The sequence below is a fragment of the Acanthopagrus latus genome, chromosome 13 (assembly GCF_904848185.1).
Source record: "Acanthopagrus latus isolate v.2019 chromosome 13, fAcaLat1.1, whole genome shotgun sequence".
Classification (NCBI taxonomy): Eukaryota; Metazoa; Chordata; class Actinopteri; order Spariformes; family Sparidae; genus Acanthopagrus; species Acanthopagrus latus.
Window position 1 is genome coordinate 8762958 of NC_051051.1, and position 18293 is coordinate 8781250.

The 18293-nt window shown below is 42.6% G+C and overlaps 1 protein-coding gene across 7 annotated transcripts; it reads left to right on the forward strand.

Moving 5' to 3' along the window:
- Window positions 1-1257: 1257 nt before the first annotated feature.
- map7d2a (MAP7 domain containing 2a) lies at window positions 1258-17699 on the forward strand. 7 transcript variants are annotated; one of them, XM_037118410.1, is made up of 18 exons: window positions 1258-1966; window positions 4634-4726; window positions 5231-5326; window positions 5448-5525; window positions 5988-6151; window positions 6367-6463; window positions 8026-8115; window positions 10938-11038; window positions 11129-11244; window positions 11365-11753; window positions 11826-11973; window positions 12063-12246; window positions 12379-12483; window positions 13288-13338; window positions 13579-13618; window positions 15600-16299; window positions 16413-16623; window positions 17067-17699. In XM_037118410.1, exons 1-18 carry the CDS (start codon window positions 1822-1824, stop codon window positions 17169-17171), a joined length of 2913 nt encoding a protein of 970 aa, XP_036974305.1. In that variant the 5' UTR covers window positions 1258-1821; the 3' UTR covers window positions 17172-17699. The 7 variants fall into 7 exon arrangements, with proteins under 7 accessions (XP_036974305.1, XP_036974306.1, XP_036974307.1 ...); XM_037118411.1 differs by having other exon boundaries at window positions 13582-13618; XM_037118412.1 differs by having other exon boundaries at window positions 5231-5317.
- The last annotated feature ends 594 nt before the right edge of the window (window positions 17700-18293 follow it).

Sequence of the window (18293 nt, forward strand, 5' to 3'; positions counted from 1 at the left end):
ACAATATCAGGAGGAGTCATGAAACACTGATGTGATAAAATAGTCTCATTATGTTTTTTGAGCAATTAAAAAATGGCCCTTAGTCTCTGGGACCTCAACATGAACTTTTGTATTAACCTATCATGAAACTCAAAAGTTGAAACAGAGGTATATATTCTGGAACCCATTAGATTCTGTGACCTGATTAGGAATTTGAGAAAATCTTATCTGCTTTATTGCCTAACACTGAAGGGCTGGTTGTTAAAATTAGTTTCAAGGATTCATCTCAGTTTATGCACCTGCTACGTACTGAATACATTTAATATCGGACCCAAAAGAAACCACAGGTTGGAACCATTTCAGCATGCGAGTACAAGTAGGTCTTTGGGACTGCAGGCAGAATAAAGCTGCTGCAGTCTGCAGTATGCACTTTGCTAGATGTGCACTTGGAGACAATATTAGATTCACTCAGTGCACAGAGTTGGAAGAATGAATATCAGGCCTCGCAGCTCATTTTTTAAAATCTCAGGATCTCATCCAGCCATTACCACAGCAAAGGCTTTTACCACGGCCAGATACAATCCAAAATGCTGGAAATATGTGACCCTACAAAAATGTTACGCATAGAGGGTAACAAATACTGATAGCTATGACCTTTTTTTTCTATTCATGGATCTCCCATATAAAAAACGACCACACAGAAAATGCCAACTAGCAACTGTACTTTTAATGTTGTGTTGAGCAAACTGATGAAAGCTGAACAATGTAAGGCTCTGAACGCGATGTTATCCATGACTGACCTCTTGTATGGAACTGTACTGCATACATTATATTTTCAAAACTGTTGTTTATCACATTAAAGGTACAAGTTCACTCTAGAATGAAATTTTTAGATGTTATCTACTTTTGTTGATGGAAAGTCGGGTGACATTTTGTAGTCGACACAACATTTCGCACTCTCCCAAACAACTGAAATAAATGGGGACTTGTTTCAAAACAATTAAAAAAACAACTAAATATATGATTCATCATAAAATGGCTCCGTACAGCTTGTCCGGGCGTAATCCAAAAGCACAGAGATCCCAAATTGATTTGAAAAGACGTTCTTTATGCCTCTTTTAGTTTAGCTTAAAAGACTTCAGCTTTAATGAGCTTTAAAAATAAAGATCTTCATTTGCCTAAACAAACTAAATGAACCATCTCTCTTTGTTTTCATGACTCAATAAACTGACAGGACAACACAGTTTCATACTGGTTTAACTTGTTCATATGTGGCGGACCCTGCCACCTCTCTGGCTTCAAACAGTGTTCTGGGGACCTTATTTTCCTCTGAGGACAGCTCGCCATAAATAAATATTTCTGAGTTTGTATTATTACCATTTATATTGAGTTTCCACAAACTTCAGGGTGTAAATAAGTCTTTTCACATCAGTTGGGACATTTGAAGGCTTCTGCAGACTTTGAGTAAGCCACAGCTGCATGGAGCCATTTTGTGTCAACCCATCCACCTCAATCGTTGTGACCATTGTGTTCATTGCGTCCCAAACCATCGTTGAAGTCAGCTGAAAGGTGGTGCGGACCTGGTCTCGCAGTGTTGCACGGAGGAAACCTCCTCCATCTGCCGGTGATGCGCTCACAGCCGGAGGAATCAGGGGCGGGCTTTACGCTGCGACGCACGGTGTGGCCGATCGATAGTAGAAACCCGACTGTGTGCGCATCCTCCTCCTCCTCCTCCTCCTCCTCCTCCTCATCATCATCCCGGCATCTCTCTCCTCCATCCACACAACTCTCTCCTGTCTCTCGTCTCCAGCCCTCACAATGACCTTCAGTCTCTCTGGCTGAATGTTGTCCGGCTGGGCTCGTTGTCCGCTGTGTCTGCGTTTCCTCTCCTCCTCCTTCTGGTTCTTCTTCTCCTCCTCGCGGCTGCTGCTGTGGAGGGGGACAACCTGCGCTGCGTCGGCACCACTGCGGACTGTTTTGGGTTTAGGTATTTTTTTCTCTCTCTCTCTTCTCCCCCTTACACTCTTTAAAAAGCTGCCATGGCGAACACAGTCACACCATCGGGCGCGACAATAACAGGTAAGCTCGGGGTTGATTGTTTGTGTTGTTTTGCGCCGTCATTCGAAGCAGACTCGCGAATGACGCAACTGATATTCGCAGCGCGTCTATGTGCTGCTGGTCGTCACCGCTTTGTTTATCCGCCGAGCGCCTCCGGTTCTCACTTGCCGCAGGTCCGTCAGGTGCACCGTGGTCAGCACGGAGAGATGTTTTACTTTCAGTGCCCTTCTCTCTCTCTCTCTCTCTCTGTGTGTGTGTGTGTGTGTGTGTTTTTCTTCACGAGGGGGAAAATCGGTATTACGTAGGAAACGAGGGTCAGAATCAGCCTTCTTTTTTTAGGAGATGACGCCACTCAGTCGGGTTTAAAAGGGTTCAGACGGGTGGAGAGAGGGAGGCTGGATCATTTCCCAGAGAATCCAGTCGTTGTGTGATGACTCTGACCTTATTGTCAGGGAAGCCTCCCCATGCGGATCAATAATCACGTTTAATACAGCTGTAAGTCCAGGAAGGAGGAAAAGACTTTGTCACTGGTCCACTGAGAAAGTGGACTACTGGAAAATGATGCAAGACTGAAACTTTAATACCTTTTTTCCCCCCAGACAAATGTGCTGACTAATCAACTAGAGGACTGAAAGAAGGAAAAAGCATTCTGATAATTTGGTTAATTGTTGTCAGACATTTACTGGATATAAATCCAGGCTCGACAAACCATCAAAACAAGGAAGAAAATATTAAAGAGCCTTTATTATAGCAGCTAAATTATGAAATAATGACATTGTTATTATGTATTTAGCTGCTATGGCAAAGGCTTTTTAAGTATCTCCATCATTTTGATATGTTTGATATACCCCTTTTTCACACTTCCCAGGTTTCAGCTTCTTCAGTGTAAGGATCTGCTGCTTTTCTTTGCCGTTTATGATCGAAGATATCACTCAGGAAATCAGGATGATCATTTTTCACTTTTCTTACATTTCATAGACCGATTAATTGATTTGTCTGGAAAAGTAATCAGTAGATTCAGCGAAAATGAAAATAATACTTCATTTCCAGCCTGACACTAGACCAAAAAATACATCTTGATTTTGCTTTCAGCTATATGGAACAATCTTACACCCGAAACTGTGGCTTCTTCAGCTTGTGTTTTTACAATTACAGGCTTCAAGTTGAAAAACAATACCTGGACAGCTCTGCAGGATATAACACACAATATGACCGTTAGTCCCCCCCAAAACCACAAAAGTTATAAAAAATACATCCCAGGTCATAAGAGGTGGACTAACCCGTCTGACCACTGAAGAAATCAATACAACGTTATGACGCTAAATGATGAAATGTTTAGTCAAGTCAGTTGAGGGTAAAGAAATCCAGGTCAGTGCGTAAAGGCTCAGCTCTCCTGTCCGACCACATTTATGATCAGACTCAGTGTCGTCTGCCAGGTCTCAGTGAAACAACAAAAGCCCTGAGTGAAAAGAGAGTAATTCCCTTGATCAACTGAAGCGACTGACTGTGTCGGCAGTTCCGCTCACTGTACAGTGCACCTATTGATTGGATGAATTTGTGGAATTAAACTCTTTTTTTTTTTTTTTTTTATAAGGGCACGTCCTCAGATAATCACTCACCCACTGTGTGGAGATTTAGCTGTAGCTACTCTTCATTATTATAAAGTAGATTTGTCTGATCATTCTTTATTTATTTCATTTATTTCAATTATGATACCGACAAAACAGACATTTTTAACTATACCTGCTTCATAGTGGAATGTGAAAAAAATGGTGTCATACTTTAAGTATTTACTCCCATTTAGGTGTCTATTTGTCACTTAATACACTTTATAAGTTAACATGTGTCTATTTCTAAGCAGAAGCTGCAAGTTTTTTGATAAAGGTAAAATATGTGATAAAGCAGCCTCAATAATAAAGTACTGTAGTGTTACATCCTGGCCTAATACGTCTTGTTCTCCAGGTGAAAACCTGTTTGTTTGCTCTGGATATCAACAAATCATTGTGATTTTAATAGTTTGTTTTCTCTTGCCCCCGTAATTGTGAATCAAGAAACAATCATAATTTTGGCCAAAATTAGGGCAATATAATTTTTATCTCTGCTAAGGAGGCTATACGTTCACCTGTGACTGTTTGTTGGCTGTTGGTTGGTTTGTTACCAGGATTAAACAAAAAACTCTCAATGGATTTACATGAAACTTGAATAGAGGATGGGTCCAGGCACAGAATAGACCCCATGGACTTTTGATGCAGTTCCGGATGAAGGGACGAACCAAGGAATTTCTTTTTTACTTTGCACATTTTTAAGGGAATGATGCATGATCTTGATTTTAAAAATCAGGTCTATTTAGGTGTCTGGTGTCTGTGAGTAAGTACAATCTGATGCAGATTTAAATGTGTTATATTTGACATTGTAATAGTCTTGGTTGAGTTAAAGAGAACTGTTGGCGGAGGTATGCGCTCTACTCAGTTCTGTTCAACCTTTAGAATATAATGAGAAGCAGCATCATTTATAACCATTGGGATTTGTGATGTTGTGGAAATATGAGCTTCCTGTTTAAATATAAAACTCTGCGTATTGTTTTTTCTTTGATTAGGTGAAAAGATGGCACCACCATCCATCACCCTGCTTCCTGAGAAGAAATCTCCGACCAACGGCCACAGCTCTCCGGCTCGGACTGGAAGAACGAGTGAGTAATCCTCTCCGGCTAATCAACGCTTCTGCTTCCAAGTGGGTTTTATCTGAAGGAAAATGACAGTTTCAGTTTCACAATGATGTGGATTAATGCACAATTGCTAGAACAGAGAAACAGTATGGAATTCATGATATGACTCTGTGGGCCTGTGCATGTCCAGAAATGTATTTGAGGGGCTGCTCTGTCATCAGGAGCTGATTACAGCAGCGACACCGGCACAGCAACAATAACCAAAGTGGGCATTCAGCATGCGTGGTGCGACCATCACATCAAGGGCGGCTTCCTCCCCTCTCATGCAGCATATTGCTGCAGTTTGCCCTTGGTGTGGGGCTACTTGGTGCTTTTGCAACACAGTGCATTTGACACAGAGCCGCCCCGCACAGTGTTTCCCTCTGCTGGTGACAAAGCAGCGCTGCAGGTCAGCACTGTCCCGCTGATGTCATTCCTCTTTACACTAAGCTGCGTGTGTTCTCTCCCCTTCTGTCATGATGATCCCAGCTCCATCCAGCGCGGAGAAGAAGCCACACATTAATGGACACGCTTCCCCGTCGCACTTGGCGGCTCACATCAGCAACAACCATGCAGGTAAACAAAGTAAGTCCAGGTATTTGCTTCTGTTGAATGGCCTTTTGTCCCCTCTTTTTTTAATTTGGCTGCAGTACCACCGCCCTTCTGCCCTTTTTTTTGTTCTCTGATGTCCCCATTCATCTTTCAGTCGTTGATGGTTATATGAAGACGGACGACAGGATGCGATTGGCCAAAGAGAGGCGTGAGGAGAGGGAGAGAAGCCTGGGTAGGTGATGTTCTGTTTTTTTGTTTTTTTTTTGGCAAATAAAAAGGCTGATTTTAGGGAACTGACATTCTCTGTAATGACGTTGTTATTTTTCAGTGCAGTTCCCCCTGCAAAGTTTTTTTTTGTCCTGGCATTTTCCTCTCCACAGTTTAATTGGTTTGGGAAGCGGTTTGCTAGCCGGTGGAAGAGTTATCCCGAGTTCACTGGTTTGTTTGATGTGATGAGCTAAGTCACTTCAGAGAATGTGACAGTAACACAGAATAATCCGCAAAAGTAGGTCTCCCACTCAAAGTTAATCATGCGCCGCCTGCAGTTGCCTCATGATGACAAGGATCCCTATCTTCATGACCCTCCAACTCATAGCTAGCACAAAGGAAGTGGAAAATATAATGGCAGATTTCACGAGACAAAAGATTTTGCCCAATCTCAAAGCCAAAAATACATGGATCTTGTCTCCTCCAGCGGCCAGGGAGCAGCTGATCAGGGAGAAGGAGCGCAGAGCTCGGCTGCAGTACGAACGCACAGTGGAGGAGCGCTGGAGGCGGCTGGAGGAGCAGAGGCAGAGAGAGGAGCTCCGCAGAGCCGCAGTGGAGGAGAAGAGGAGGCAGCAGCTCGAGGAGGAGAGGGTCAGCTGAGTTAACAGAACATCTAAATCAAGGATGCGCTAAATTTAATCCGATACATGGTTGTGCATTTGCAAGAAATGTTAAAAAAAAACAAAAAAAAAAACCTTCCATCTGACTTATTGCTGGTGGTGTATAAAAATGACAAAGAAGTAAACACAACAGAGAAGTGACAGTGATCAAATAGTCAGTGATCATCTCTGCTGCGTTGTGTTCAGGAGCGTCTGGAGGCCCTGATGAAACGCTCTCTGGAGCGAAGCCTTCAGCTGGAGCAGAGGACCAAACGCTGGAGCAGAGGCTGCCACCCAGGAGCAGGTAGGGACTGAATGTACAGTCAAAAAATAGAATCACTGATATTGATACAAAGGGCATGGGTGATCAAATGTGAAGGAACCGATATGGAAGTTTTGCTTTTAGGAGGGAATGCATTTTGCTGTATTTCTGTGAGACATCATGACACAGTGTGTGTGTGAAGTAGGGCTGGGCTTTACATAATATTGTAATACTTTTAGGCTATTTCACAATACACACTAAATATCTAGTATTCACTCAACTATAATACAGCCTTTGTATAACCCCTACAAACCTATACCTTTTCTGTTGTTCTAAAATATTAGAACTTTTGAACCACATGTTTTACAAACTTGTTTAGGCATTCAGGGGCTTCGCAGTGAATGTGATTACATCATCATGATCTGGGTCAAGGAAGCCCACAGTTTCTTCCTCTGAGCCAACGGGCAATGGTTGTGGCCCTGCTACTTTTGTTGTTCATGTTCAACAGATAATTCATTTCTCTGAAAAGAGTCAGTTTTGCTTCAGTGTCCTCTGCTATGATCGAATCAAAATCAAATACATTTTATCTATATAGCCCAAAATCACAATCACATCTGTACAGTGAACGACATCCTCTATCCTTAGACATCGATTCGAGTGAGGAAAATGTAACATCTTTCCATTTGCTCTCTGGACACATCTGCATGGTCAGTAAATTAAATATCTACGGTGGCCCTGAAGGTCAAAACAACAAACACATTTTTAGATGTTTACATCATTACAGAAAACATTTCAAGTTGTGTTTTCTGTAATTATGCCCCCCAAAATTATTTTAGGCTCAGTTCCATGCAACAATTTTCTCAAAATGTACATGTATTAATCTGTTTTTATTGTCCATATAGCAACAATAGTTAACGTTGGCATTTAGTCCGCTAACATACACACACGAGGAGACCAGTAAAAGACAAAAGTTTTGTCATATTATACTATAACGATATCCAAAATCTAACACGATACATAGTCTCACATCATGATTACAATTTAATTATGATAAATAGCCCAGCCCAAGTTTGTACATATGCTATAGGGGTTTGTGTGTGTGTGTGTGTGTGTGTGTGTGTGTGTGTGTGTGTGTGTGTGTGTGTGTGTGCATGTGTTAAAGAGAGCCTCCTCTTGGCCCGATCATTGCCGACAGCCTGGCTGCTGAAGTACGCATGAGCGGAAATGTGTTCCTGGTTTCCCACAGAGACAGGATGGAGTTGCACATCTGCACCGGTGTCTCTGCAGCTCTGAACGACAACGTTTTGAACCGCCGTAGTGGATTGAAAAAATGGAAATCCAAAAAAAAAATCACACAGACATCATCTGTGTTTGCATTTCTGTCACCACAGCCTGAAATCAAAACTCAATATCAACGTGCAAAGCTACAAATCAGGCAAAATACAGGACGGTTTAGTTTACGAGACATCCCGACACCTGTGCTGGTTTGTTAACTCCCATCCAGGTCTCTACAGGTGGATGAGGAATTGCTCAGATAAACTGTTCATAACGCTCTGACTGCTCACCTCTGCTCTACTCTACTCTGCTCCGCCCGCTGCCTTTAGGTGACAGTGAGAATGCCCCACTCCCTTTCTCTGCTGCCTCCGCCTTTTCCCATGGCATTGCCTCCCCCCTTCCTGCTGTCAGCGAATCTGGTAAAGTTAAGCCCCCCTCCCCTCCCTCCCTTGCCCTCCCAAATGTATCTCCCCTCGTGTTCATCCACATGTTGCCGTGTCTGTGATTTGTTTGCCTTTGTGCCGGCTGAGACTTAAACCAAAGGCAAATGTTGTCTTCTTCCTGTGATGCATGCACGTTAACGCTGCTCTGTTGCTGAACTTTTAATGATAAATTGTACTTTATGTTTGCGGTGTTTGTGCTCTGCTGCGCTGGCTTTATTCTTTAAGTTGTCATCGCTACAGACAACACCGTCGTGGCTCTGGGGATGTGACTTAACAGGCAGATGTTATCTGCGCGGGAGCTTATATAGCCAAAGATTTATCCAAAAGTGCTGGTACTTATCATGATCTAACCTAATTTTCAGGCAGAATTAAGCTGAAGCGTTTCCATCATCCTATCCTCCTGGAGGGACATTAATCTCTTTAATTCTCCACCATGCAGGGAATATAGGACAGGAAGAATGTGAAGAGACGGGAGCTAATAAGGAGCGTTCAGACAGAGGGTGAATAGACAAGGTTTAGCAGTGTACAGTATGAAAAAAATAATGTCTTAACTTAGCTAGCAGACACCTTAAATACAAATATGAACCTGAAAATGGGCATTAATATGGGATCTTTAAAGTGTGTTTACAGGTTATTTGGAGTACGACTGCATATGTGAAAAAGCAGCATAAAGCTCGAGGAAAAATTGTGTCTGGTCACTCAGTGGCTGTGTTGCATTGTGGGTAATGTAGACGCCAGGTTTTAAAAAGCAGTCTACTTTTCTAGCATTTAACTCCAGTGACACTGTCAGACTGTTAAAAAGCAAAGCGATAATGGCTTTTATATTCAAAACCTGTGCCTACATTACCCACAATGCAACCTAGCCACTGAATGGAACAACTGGAGGCAATTTAGGAGATTACACACTACAAAAGTCTGCAGTAGTACTTCCCAAAACCTGTAAACACACTTTAGTGCATAAAGTTGGTGGAGTTATCCTTTAATTCATCACCATCAGCCCTGTATTACTATGTGGTTTGTGCTTTAGCAAACACGTACACACGCTTCTGTTTCAAATTTCCCTCGAAGTCAGACGCTGGATTAGTTTCCCAGATTAGTAACCCCTGTTGATTACAAACAGGCCGAAGGACTCTGGATCAGATCGACTTCTCAGCGATCTCAAACACCGGGGGTATTATTCTCAGTTTGTCAGTGTTATGTTTCAGTTTTGATAACCTGAAATGGAGGGGTTTCAAAATGAAAGCAGCTAAGTGGTTCTGACTCCCTGGAGCAGACGGTTTTGGAGAGATTAATCGCACATGACCTAGAATAGAAAATGTGCACTAAAATAGACACAGATACAGGCATCCCACTGGGAGGGCTGAACTCTGCAGAGATTACTCTTTAGTGACGGTGACAGACGGACCGGAAGAAGACTGCCCCTTAGTGTTCTAGTTGTTGATCCATGTTCAGGGTCCTCGCTTTTGTGGTGGTGAGTTTGCTGAATGTCTGTGTGTGTTTTCATTTGCTGTCATTTGTTCTGGGTGTGGCAAGGACACAGACGTTGGGAGCTGGGTATGAAGATTATTGTTAGCAGTCACCACACTGGCATGTGTGTGCATGCATCACACTGAAGTAGTAGCACGCAGACTCATTACTAATAATGGCGAAGAGTGGCACCAGCACACCCCATTAAGTCTGACTGCTGGCTGAACCAGTCATGCTGGCAGTTGAAAGACAATGATGAGTTCAATATCCCTCAGCCGGTCCGGCCTAATCTAATACTGGGGAATCAATGGCCTCTTTCTGGCACAAATGTGTCCCTCCGTGTTTGCTTGCCAATTTCAAAAAGTGCAATAGGACAGAAGTGCTGACTGGGAGTTGATCTGGACAAAGTTTAGCATGCACTTCAATATGTTGCTGCAAAAAGTAATTACAAAAATATCAATGATGAAAAACATGTGATGCTGAGACGCATCCTCTGTTAAAACCAGCCCAGTCGCCGGATAGAACGTTTGCAATGACATTTCTGCAAGCCACTGATACGGTAAAGTGGCAGTACGTTGTTTTTGTAAAAGAAATTCCAACTCTGAAATGAAAATATACAATATTAAAAAGGTGATAAGACAATCTCTGAAATATTTATTTGCTCCATAACTGGAATAAACAAGCCATTCTCAGAGGAAAACAAGGTCCCCAGAACGCAGTTTGAAACTAGAAAGGTGGCAGGGTCCACCACATATGAATAAAGTAAAATGGTATGAAACTGTGTTGTCCTCTAAGGTCAGTTTGTTTTTTTCAGTTCATTCAGTCATAAAAAGAAAGACAGGTTGTTTAGTTAATTTTTTTTAAGGCATGAATATCAGTCAGTACCATACTGACATTTCTACAATCAGACCATTTATATAAGCTGACTTTCATGTCTGGAGGAGTAGCTTATGGCCTGCGAAGCCAGAGGCCGCTGTTTGAGACAGTGCTTCAGCTTTTATAGGGGTGGAGGCCACTGGGGATTTTGCTATTCCAGCCAACAACCTAATCAGGTGGTTTAGGTGATCTTTTCTGAACCCTTTACTCTTCTTACTCTTACCTAATCCAAGATTGTGGCTCAGATTGCAACAAATCCTCACAGTGCATTTTTTTTTTTTTTAATATCATCCACCTGACTTTGACTGCAAGAGTGAGTCTGTGAGCTTCAGTTGGTTGCAGCACACACTGCCCAGTCAATCCCCCCCACCCCCCGGCTACTGTATTAATATCCCTCTGCCACTTCCTGTTTGCCATCATCTGATTTGATAAGCATCTTGTTTGTCATCATGCAGCACCCTGCAGCCCACACAGGTCACCTTTCTGCACATCACTAAACCCTACAGACAGAGCTGGACTTCAGGGAGGCTCGCAGTCCACTCCCAATACCCCCAAGGTTGGACATTGCATGCACATTACTGTAAGAATCAAACATTAATGGATACAAGCTGCAAGATCTAATATATTAAATCATTCTGACCCACAGAAAGAGCGTCTGCGCAGAGAAAGAAGAACCGCATCCCCCGGTTGCGGATCCCCTGTGAGAAGATCTGAATCCCCTGCTAGTACCACCAGGCACTTGGCTTCCCCGACTACCTCCAAGTAAGATTATTTGTTTGGCGTTGAACTGAAAGGTCCGAAGAGACCATTACCTTGTCCGACAGCGATGCTTTTAAATGTCTTTCCTGCCACGAGGCCAAACGTCTCTGTATCTGTCTGCAGGCTGGCTGGCAAGATGCGCGCCCAGTCTCCGAGCAACACACATCAGTACCACTGCTCTCCTACAAGACATCGTTCGAACCTGTTAAACGACGATAGGAGAGCAGAGGACAAGAAGGTGGCAAAACACGGCGAACAGTCCAAAGAGGAGACCACAGTGAGGAAGAATGACAACAACGTCACAAATCTGTCTTTGCAAGTGGAGAAGAATGTGCTCAACAATGAAGCCACTAAACCCAGGTCATCCAAAGTTGATGCTATTAATAAGCATCTCAGAGGCGACTCCGCTGAAAGAAATCTGTCCCCTGACAGGAGGGACAACATGTCTCCCAGAGTGGAGTCCTCAGAGAAGAAGACACAGAACAACGCTCAGGACGGAGACAAGAAAAAAGGTGAACTTTATCCAAACAACCTTACACTGAATGAAGTTTCAGGGTGATCTAACACCAGTCTTTCTTTGATAGAATCAGAACCATGCACGTCCGCAGCCAAGATGGCAGCTGGCACAACGAACGCAGAGGAGGCGACCAGGGTGCTGGCTGAGCGTCGGCGCCAGGCCCGTGCTCAGAAAGAACTGGAGGACGAAAAACGGAAACAAGAAGAAGAAGAAAGGTGAGTTATCCAAATAAATCATGAATTCAAGATAGCACTGAATCAAGTTTGCAAACAGTGTTTAATAAGTGTAACCACCTACTGATCAGAGTTAAAGAAGAGCAGCGGAGGAAGCAACTGGCACAGCAGGAGCAGCGGCAGCAGGAGGCGAAGGCTCAACAAGCGAAGGAGAAGGCAAAAACTGAGGAAGAGCTTCACCAGCTGAAACAAGAAGAAGACCAGCATAAGAAGGAGGAGCAGGAGAAGGAGCTACAGGCCCAGATGGAAAAAGAGGTAAGAGTTACTTAAAAATAGTTGTGGAAGACAGTTGTATTTGTATGTATTTAAGTTTTTGGTGATATCTTGTGAATCTTATATCTTCCTACCAGTTTTGGCCACAAATATGTTTCCTCTTGATTTCAACAGAGAGAAAAAGCTAAAGTCCAGGCTCAAGAGGATGCCGAGAGACAGCGGCAGGACAGAGAACTGCAGGCGCAACAGGAAGAGGAGGAGAGGCAACTGAGAAAAAAGGTTATTGTTAAACACCACTCAGTTTATGATGACTGCCTCTTGCCTGTAGTGCTGTTTATCCATTTAGGTCGTTGTGGTGTGATTTGCAGAGTTTTGGAGATATCGGCCATAGAAATGTCGGCCCTCTTTCGAGTATAATGGAACTAGATGGCACCTCGCTGTCTCTTTTTCATCATTTCTGTGTACCAATCTGCACCTACCGACTGTGCAGAAGGAAATATGTATCTAGTCATGAACAAGAGGCTCGTGCTCAACTGAGCTGCAATGTTAGCCAGCTTAGTTAGTATAGTTAGCACTCCATAGCCACCTCGCACCTTTAGTGGAAAGAAAATACCCCAAACCACCGTTAAATTCAAGAGAAACAAGTCATCTCTATGAAAATGATCTAGACAGATGAATAGCACCACATTTAAGAGGAAAAATGTGTATATTATATGTTTTGGGGTGAACTGGGCCTTTAAAGGAGACATATTACGCTAATTTTCAGTAACTGCAGTAACATTTCTAACACAGAAAGTAACTTCAAATGAGGCTCAACGTTCGCCCAGTTTCTCTTGAACTGTCTCTCAGTATTACAACATTAGTCAAGAACTGCCCCAGACTGGGAGTAGCCACATTAGCTAAGTAACATGCTAACAACTGATTCAACCGGCTGAACCACAAAATTTGCAGTAAAGCAAAACACTTTGCAAAAACCACATCTTCCACGTCTGAGGTCGAGAGACTGCAGGTATTGACACATTTTTTTTTAGCTCGCACGGTTAAAGTTCACATATTGATTAAGTGTTGATGTGTTTTCTGCAGAGGATCGAGGAGATCATGAAGAGAACTAGGAAGGGTGAAGCTGACATGAAGGTACTGTAAGAGACGCCCTCTGTTCTCGTACAGTAGTCCTGCTGCCTTTAAAGAACCTGCTGATTGTGTGATCAAGACTTTCTTTTCTTTTTTTACAATTCTAATTTATTGAAAACTCAGATTTTTCTGTTATTATTATTATTCTTATTAAATTCTACTGTTGGTGATACTTTGGTTCTGAGTCCTGATTGCCCTCAATCAAACGTTTGATGTGATCGTCTCTGTTCTGCATTGAACCAGAAGGAGGAGCAGGTGGAGACGAGGGCCGTCTCACCCCCAGGTTAGTGTGTTATTCACGTCCCACAGATACCTGAGTGTGCTTGCCGTCCCCGCTTACTCCCCCTCCCTCTCTGTATGCCTTGCAGCTGTAAAAATGCAAACAGGGCATGTGTGGTTTCTGATTCATTTATGAGCTTATTTTGAGCATGCGCCACAACAGTTTACTTTTCTCTATGAGTTTTTGGCTTGTGTGACATCTTTAATTGGAGATGGACGCTTCATACTTTTCCAGCCATTTTTTTTACAGTCCTGCTATGTTATAATTCCGATGCTTTGGCTACTCAGACGAATGAACAGCTACGCCAGCTTAAAGTCGTCCAAGCAAAATTGTTCACTGTTACGTTGCTTGTGCTTTGGGCCATATGCTGAAAATCATTTGGTGTGGGTTATACAACAGTTTCTGGAATATGGAGCAGCAGCCAAAGACCTTCCCTGTTGGTGCTGAGAGGGCACCTTTTACCGTAGAGCAGCACCAGGGGAGCCGACTGTAAAATTAGCTGCTCTTGAAAATGTCCTTGGAAGATTCGTGCACTCCACTGTGCGAACGAACGGTACTTGGACTGTTCTCACTGAGCATTGTCATTTGAAAATGTTTTAAAGCTGCCGTACCAGATATATTTGTATTTGGTGTTAACAAACTATATCATAACTATATATACTATCAACTATATTCCATTACTAATCACCTGAGTCTCTCCTCCTCCTGCTCAGGCAGTAAAAGAGAACAAGAAATGTTCTGTTATCCCTGCTAACTTTATCCAATCCGGACAGGGAACTCCATAAAAGAGGCGGCCCTGTCTGCTTGTGAACATGCAGAGAGCAAGATCCTCCCGTTTGCTGTCATGTCTGGTGATTACCGCTGCACGTTCACGTGGTGACATACAGTGAAGGGAGGGGGATCGCCAACTGCAAAACGGACAGGAAGTTAGCTTACAGCAGCTTTAGCTTATTTTTGTGCATATGGACATCAATTGCAAATGAGCGGAGCCTCAATGGTTTTTGAGGTTTGAATAAAGGTTTCAGTTGAATTTAACAAAAAAAGAAAAAGTCAGTGGTGGAGTGTAACTAACCAGGTTATCATATACTATCATATAATTTTGCAAAATTTTAAGTACATGTAGTTTAATTTAGCATGTTACTTTCTACATTTTTGAGGCCACTGTTGTAATTTTTCCTCCACTACATTTGCTTGATAAATTTAGTTGCAAGTTACTGTGCAGGCTTACATTATTAATATAAGATTTAAATTGACTAATGAATTATATAGGGATGACAACCAGAAGGGTGTAGGTGACATTTGAGCAACTTTTAATCCTAAAACTTCATGTATATGACAAAATACTTGGCTAGAAATAACATCATAACATTTATATGAAAAGCCTAATACTGGATTTTTGGCGTTGATGACGATACTGATATTAGCGAGTAAAAACATTTGACTGATAATTCTATGTTAACACATAATGTATACATTATATTATATCATACATACATCATATATTCGCCCTAAATGTCAATTTGCCCTCTGTTTTTCATCCCTCAGCATTTAATTATAGGTTAAGCTACCCAACAACTGAAATTAGCTCCTCATGCAACACTAATTATAATACAATAGTATCATAAATATGATTTGTAAATAGACCTTTCTGCATAATGAGTACTTTTAGTGTTGTATAAAACTGTAGGTAGTAAATTTCAATGCTAATACTCTTGTACTTTTACTAAAGTAAGACACTGAATGCAGAATTTTGAGTTGTAAAAGACTGAATTTTAAGAAAAAGACCTAAATACTTCTTCCACCACTGGTTTATTCAAATAATTTGGCTTTTACAACCGGACAAATGTCAATAATTAGAATCGTATGTGACATCAGCTGTTACTATTAGCAGAAACAAATGGAGGTCCACTCAAATGAAATTCAGCTGATGTTAACTGGACTGTCCAAATGAAGTGAAGCCCACTGTTTTTATAATCCTCCACAGGTGAAGAAAAGACTGTTCAAACTAATGCTCAGGTGAACGAGCAGGTGATCAAAAAGGTTGAGTTTCAAGTCAAAGAGCAGGTGACAGTCCAGGTCAACACGAAGGAATGTGCCCCGGTGAAGAAAGAAGCAGCAGCAGCAGCAGCAGTGGCACAGATAGACAATCAGAAGAGTTTACCAGTAAAAAACACCCAACAGGTGACACCAAGTCACAGTGTTCCTCACAAGAGACCAGAAACCAAGCAGAGCAGTGACGAGCGCTGCGGCCAACCCAACAGAGAGGCCAAAGATGGTGCCATCAAACAACCGGGAAGAGAGGTAGACATGAACGTAAACCATCAGCAGAGGGCAAACGTTAAAGCCGCTGACCAAATTAAAAAAGAGCCAACAAGGACGGCAACAGATGCCAAAGTCAACCAAAAGAAGGCCGGTGGAGGTGGAGGTGGTATGATGAATGGAGCAGTGAAGGGTGAAGGAAGTGCCTTGATGAGCAGCCATCCAGCTGCTGAGGTAAGCAAACAACAGAGCCAGCGTGTGACAACAGCTGAGAGGAAAACTAAAGTAGGGTCCCAGGTGGAGGTTATTAGACCCTCTGTGACAACCCTGCCGGTGGGACACCTGTCACCGCCGATCATCAAGCTGGAGCCGCTGGATGTGAAGGGTACGGGGACGTGTGACGAGGTGCAGTCCATGGAGGTTAGGTGAGTCATAAGGTAACACCGAGTACCACTTTGCAGCCTTGATCTTCGAGGACAACTGATTTTCGAACACAAATACTAAAAAATAAATGCTTTCTTTTAAAATCATATTCCAGCCCGGCTTCCAAAGAGGAACTGATTTCGATCCCGGAGTTCTCGCCGGTCAACGAAATCCAGAACAGCAGTTTGAGTAACACCCGAGCTCTCGAAGATCTGATGGACCTGACAGGCAGCACCACCTACCCCAAACTGTCCTCCGAAGACACCGCTGGGGACTGCAACAAGAACCTCATCGAGGGCGTTGTTAGTCCCATGTCGGACTCAAAGGTCATCGGGGTGTCGCCTCCGTCCTCGAATAAACTCAGCATTAAGTAGTCCATTAATCTAGCTCGTCTCCTACCTTGCCTTCTCTCTCTTCCCTCTCTCCGTCATAGTTTGAGTCACTACATTTATGGGAATAGAGCCATAGAGTTTGACTTAAAAAAAAGAAAAGAAAATGAAATACTGTAAACCGTGACTTGCAATATAAACCTGACATTTCCTATATTCTAATCACATATCAACTGACCATTGAAATGATGTAAGATTTTGTGTCTTCTATCTGTAATGAGATAAGTGTGTGTGAGAGAGCACATGTGAAAGAGCTTCAGGGAGAGAAGGTGTGTCTGAATGTGTGAGGTAATGACAAAAGACAAATATCAGGGTTTTGAATATTATAAAAACACAGTATTGCTAACGTATGTTAAGAATCTTTCATCTTTTCTGCACAGATTCCTCACTGGGTCCCAGTTCAGCCCCAGTACTGGAGTAACAAGCCTGCTGAGAGCGTTGATGACTGTACCTCTGCCTTTCCACGTACCCTCTTAAGCCTTTAAATCAAATTCAGTGTGACGCTGGGAAAGGCATGACTATTTCGTTTTCAAGGAGGCCTGATTTGTAATTCTTGTCCTTTCTAGGTGATGTTATTCCTGCATGTAGTGATAAGTGATCCGGCTGGAATTTAAAGGAGATGTATTATGCTTATTTTCAGGTTCATAATTTTACGTTGGGTCACCACAAGAATAGGTTTACAGGCTTTAATGTGAACCCCCCCGCCCCCCGTATACCCAGAGGTCCTCTGATTGGTCAGCTCACACACGCTTGAGCCAGCTCTGCTCACTGTGTCTCCGGTCAGTTCTGTCCTGTTTTCAGTTTCCATCTACTTTCACACTTACTGTGAATATAGGTATAACTTATGCAAATATGTGACACGGTGATATAGTGTGATGTCACACAATTAAAGGCGGGACTACTGACGTGGCATTCAGACACTTCAGAAGAGGAGCTCCCACTGGCCCTGACTTTGGGCTTTCTAACTTTCAAGATTTTTCACATGCACAAGCACCTATAGAACACACTGAAGGGAACGCAAAGAGGTAAAAAAAAAAAAAAAAAAGATAATATGTCTCCTTTAACAGGTTTATCTGGCAAACTAAAATCCAGCAGGACTCTCAGGTCCTTCCTAACCCAGCAAGCTCCGATCACAGGATTGTTCACTTCGAGATGACTCCCTTTATTCTTTTTTTTTTTAAATCTCTATCTTGGACTTTCTAACTGCACGTGTGTGATGAGGATGAATCCAAAGCTGTCAACTTGAATGTTTAAAAAACATCATGGCATCAGCATGAATGATTACTACATGTTTGTTGCAGACCAGAATGAGCTACCGACTTGGAGTCTTTTGCAGATAAACAGTAATTGCTTTCATAAAAGCTTATTTCACTGGCAAGGTGCTTATATGAGATATATATGAAAAAAATACTGACAGCTGAGCAACTTCATGTCATTTAAAAAGTTCTCTGTAGGTGTGCCTTGCTATGTAAAGCTATTCCAAGGCACAGCACTAATTGATGCATCAATCTATCAGACATCCGGTAACATACATATATTCAAATCAATAGATTTTGGGGCTATCAGTGTGTAAGACTGACGTGCACTGAGGCAGAATGTGTGCCTAA